At 35.8% G+C, this 4,956-nt stretch overlaps 1 protein-coding gene across 1 annotated transcript; it reads right to left on the minus strand.

The window, feature by feature from the left end:
- Positions 1 to 386: 386 nt before the first annotated feature.
- On the minus strand, positions 387 to 4,375 carry LOC130176449 (uncharacterized). Its single transcript, XM_056387545.1, has 3 exons — positions 4,221 to 4,375; positions 3,671 to 3,763; positions 387 to 2,344 (listed from the first exon to the last, which is right to left on the minus strand). Exon 3 carries the CDS (start codon positions 1,849 to 1,851, stop codon positions 901 to 903), a length of 951 nt encoding a protein of 316 aa, XP_056243520.1. The 5' UTR covers positions 1,852 to 2,344; positions 3,671 to 3,763; positions 4,221 to 4,375; the 3' UTR covers positions 387 to 900.
- Between the last annotated feature and the right edge of the window lie 581 nt (positions 4,376 to 4,956).

Raw genomic sequence — 4,956 nt, forward strand, 5'->3', positions numbered from 1 at the left:
AACACTTTTAATAGTGTTGAGATTATTAACACTATCACAGTGTTACTTAACAAACTCTGATGGTGTAAAATATTAACACCCAAATGAATACATTTAAATTAATTAGTACGACAGTGTTACTTTAAACTCTTATAGTGTAACATTTTGACACCAATATGGATGCATTTTAATTAATTGGCACTACAGCAGTGTTACTTCACAAACCAAGTGTAAAATATTAACACCAGTTTATTTTAATCAACACTATGTTATTGACCAGTAATGTTATGACCAGTAACACTGATGTAAAATGTATACTTAACTAGTATTTACTGTGCTGCTGATACAGCATATATGGACCACTGGTATTAACAGTTAAAATGTACATGAAATAATCCCTCCAAAAATGACTGCATCAAAAATATTTATTTTCCATTAACTTAAATAATGCAACTGTCTGGCACAACGTAAAAGTTATACCATAAGGCATTTGGATATCAAAGGGTTTGAAGTATCTCAAGTCATCAGGTCTGACGACTGAAACATTATGCACCATGTCAACAACATGAAAGGCATGGAAATGTTCTACAATTTCAGTCTCCATTTCAGATAATAAAAAATAAATGTCACCTTTAAGACAGATGCAAAGAATCTTATTTATCACTGGCATCTCATTGACAAAATCTGTGAACAACAAGACCAGAATGAAACTCCCAAGTTGTAACACTTTTTCACTTGAAATATCAATCTGAAAATAATCTGCAATCACATCACCATGTTCAACATCAGTCAGTATTTTAGATGACACAGGGCCAGATTCAATACCTTTAGCAGAAAGTGATTCCCAGTGATAAGCAACAGCTATTTGTTGTTTCTTGGCAAGTGTCTTAGTTATGTTCCCTGATATATTTTAAGCTGGATTTAAAGAATTTGTTTTGCTTCATACCTCATACTCCAAACGTGTACTAATGGACCAATTTGGCACATACATTCAGGATAATGGATCATGAAGTGATGTTTTGGGATTAAATTATTCTGAGGATACAAAACTGTAAATAATCTGTGGTGCTCTTCAATTAGATGTTTCAAAAACACAGTCATTCCCTCTGTAATACAAGGTGAAAACACTATGTTCACAATATGCAACAACAGTAACAACAAATGCCAGTGTCGGTCACCTTCTGGTACAATATCTCCAAAGATGAGTGGGAGGTTCTGAATAAGGCACAATGTTTGACTGGCATTAAGCCCAATACCATTGCCAGTAGAGAAGATGTTTACGCCTGTTGGTCGATTTTTTTTATCCATGAATCCATAGTTGAATGCATATACACGCTGGAGTATGTTTTCAAAAGAAATGAAGTTCTGCTTCAAATATTCAAACAATAACTTAATCTCATATTGTCCTACACCTTCTAAGATATCATGCATAATATCAAACACAAAGTTATCTGATACCTTGAAGTATGACAAGGAATTGAGAACACTGTTGCGTTTAATTCCAAAACAAGATTTTTCTCTTGGATTCTCAACAAGATGACTAAAATGCTCCTCATTGGTTGATCTGGTCTGTAACATCACACGTGGATCACTTTCACTAAAGGCTGTTTGAGCGGAGGCTTTATCAATAAGACACATTCTGCAGTAATGGTTGGCACTGAATGACTCCACATAACCAAGAACTGAGTTCAGACCTAAATTGTCACCTGTTACTTGTGCTATGGTGCCATAGATCGGTTGATCAGCAAATGACACTTTCATTCCACTATTTTCTAGTATCTTTACATCTTCTATAAATGGAGTAAGAATTTTGTCAACTCCATACTTTTTTGCATCTTGGGAATGAAACAAAGAAATAAGATGGATATTCATCAGGGATGAGTGTTGATGGTTGATTAGTTATATCTGGAATCATGCCAAATGCATCTTCTATTGAGCTCTGTTCATCTAAATCTGACTGATGTGGTGTTTGTAAATCATTACTTGTGTTAAAAGAACTATGAGAGCCATTTAAGTGCTTTCTAAAACCTGCATAACTGTTAAGCTGCAATGAACATCCTTCTTGGGCACAAATAACAACAAATTTCTTGTCTGGATATAACCCATGAAAAAACTTGAGGTGCTGAATTAATGCACTGGGTGCATTGTGCATGGACCTACAAATATGAAACCTATACATATTTTTAGGAGCTTGTCTCTTGACAACACAATTCTTATAGTCTAAGAAATTAGACTTTCAACCAACTTTCTTGTCGATCACAACGTAGTAAGTGTTGATGGACTGCTTGCTGGTTCCAGCGGCAAGAAGGTATGGCTGGCAAGTTGCCTCCTGGCTCTCCAAGTGTTGTTCAAGGCTCCAGCATGACTGCGGAGAAACTACATGTCAGGTTGAATTGTAGTATTGTCTTATTCTGTGCCATGTTTCCACGCTTCTAATCACAATCAGATCTGCACTAACCAGGGTTTCCACACATTTTCACAGACAAAATTTCAAAACTTTTCAAGCTTTTCACCCATAATACAATATCCATAACCTGGAGAAGGTTTTTGATGTCCTGGAAAAGATTTTAGGAGAAACAGAGCTCTTGTGCCCATGATTAATGTAAGGCAGGGCTGTAAACTAACGGTCGCCACTCGCCAAATGCGACTAAAATATTCCCCTGGCGACTTAATTTTGGAGGGCTACATGCCATGGGGCAGGTAAGTGTTTGTCACAATATAGCAAAACATTGCTGCGATAAAATGCCTAGACATTTTTGGAGGTGCACGTTGACGGACGCAGAGGCTCTGTGTCGGGGGTTCACGTCGATTGATTGCATTTTAAAGTGATAGTTCAACATTTTGGCAAATTCGCCCATTGCCGTACTTGATGTAATTATACAAGTAGGTTTCATTACCTTTGATTAGCTTGCCAATACTTGCAAAGCAGAGATGGAGTGCTAACTGTAGCACACAGAGTAGAAGCAGACTGTACAGCCCCTCGTTCCCTCAAAACAAAAACACCACACCCCAACAATTCCAAAACACTCTTATGGACACGTCATGGCTTTCATATTCACCACTATGTAAAAATAACGTGACGTTACGAGAGAGAACATTTTGAGGTAAATACTGAGAAGCACTGTATCACTCTGCCCAGTAGTTCATACAGGAAGTAGTTCCAGGTATTTGTTACGTTATGTTTTCATAGCGTGGTGAATGACAGTCATAACCTGTCCATACGAATGTTTGAGTTGTTGCAATGCATTATTTGATTATTTTTGCAATGAGCAAAGTTGCCAAAATGTTGAACTATCCATTTTTAACTATTCAGTGAAATACACTTTGTGATGTGCCTGAGTCACATATGAGCAGAATGTTCATTTTATTTCATAAGGTTAACATGATTATTCTGTACTTCTTTGATTATCTGTAATAGAGATATATGCCTGGGTCAGACCAAAATATATCATTTCAAAACTTGAAAAACTTTGAAATCTGGCACAACTGAATTTTTAAATTGAATAGCCCTGGTGTAAACAGTATATTAAAGACTAAAAAAGAAATTCATGACTTATACATCAACATAGCCAAAGTTATCCAAAAAAAGTATATGTTTCTGTATAAATACATTTAAAATTTTATAAAGGAATTTATTGATATTATTCAAAGTACAACTCAAAGTTAGGTATGTAATCAAAATAAGACTTACATATCCCTTCCTGGAGAGGGGATCTTTCAATGCAGGGAACAAGGTAACAATTCCCAGTGTGTATTTCTCTTTAGTGGTTCGCTGAGGGATTCTCTTGAAAAGAAAAATAAAGTTGATTCTTGTTTGTTTACCCAGCTTTACCAATTACGCATCGGTGCTTTATAAGGGTGGAATAATACTATTACTTAAATAATGTTTCTTATTACTATAATTGCTGCCTTTTCTCCAATGTCACTCAAGCAAAAAGAAAAAGAAAAAAAAAATGTCGGTGCCGATATGTAATTGACCAGCAGATGAACGTGCGACGTGCGTAAGGGTCCAGATTCTAAAGAAAAATCCATTTTAGGAGGAGCACAGCATCAAGTTTTTGACCTTTTAGTTTGCACAATGGCAATTTAAAAATAAATGCATGAAATTAATCAAAATAAATCTAAATCTGTTAATCTAAATCAGATTCTACAATTTCATTTAGCAGACACTTTTATCCAAAGTGACGTACAATGAGCGCTAATACATCACAAGCAAGGAACTAGTTAGATAATGAACTTACATCTCTGGCTGAAGAACTTTGGGATGCCTCTTCATCACTTCTCTTTCGCTTGACTGGTCTGGCTTCACAGTCACTGCTACCGCTGGACACAGACAGGAAACTTCCACCAATTATGGATGGTGTGGATAGAGGTGACACAGATGCACCTGAATCTAAAACAAAAAGGTGTATAAATACTTAACATTGCCACATTATTGTAGATAAGATTTTGCAATCAACCATGCTAGAAGAATCTACAAACAGCAGCCAAAAAACTATGCCCAACTTTGTGCTCAACAGCCCTGTCTATCCATGGAATATAAAGGTTTATTTTTTGTTAATTTAACATTGTTGTCACCGTCCTGGATGATGAAGCAAATCCCATTCTGTGGGGCGAAGTCTGCAAACACAAAAATATACTTTTTGTAACTGAAGCTGTTGGATATGAAGATGTCTTTCTGCCTGACAGGTGTGGAACTTAACATACTGCTCTTCACACTTCTTATGATGACTGCGGTATCTTTGATTGCTGTCAAACAAACGCACTGAAAAATACAATATTCTGGTTATCTAACAAATTATCAGCCAATTAAATTTGGATAATAATAATAATAAATTTGGATTAATTGTACTTTTAAGAGTAGTTTTAATGCAAAATACTTTACTTTTACTTGAGTAATATTGTTCTAAAGTAACAATACTCTTGAGTACAATTTTTGGCTACTCTACCCACCTCTGATCTTGAGGGATATTAATC

This window comes from Seriola aureovittata, chromosome 10 (genome assembly GCF_021018895.1).
Source record: "Seriola aureovittata isolate HTS-2021-v1 ecotype China chromosome 10, ASM2101889v1, whole genome shotgun sequence".
In the NCBI taxonomy this organism is placed as follows: Eukaryota; Metazoa; Chordata; class Actinopteri; order Carangiformes; family Carangidae; genus Seriola; species Seriola aureovittata.

Bases quoted from the DNA above. Each gene is read 5' to 3' on its own strand.
- LOC130176449 (XM_056387545.1), bottom strand. From the start codon at position 1,851: ATGAATATCCATCTTATTTCTTTGTTTCATTCCCAAGATGCAAAAAAG.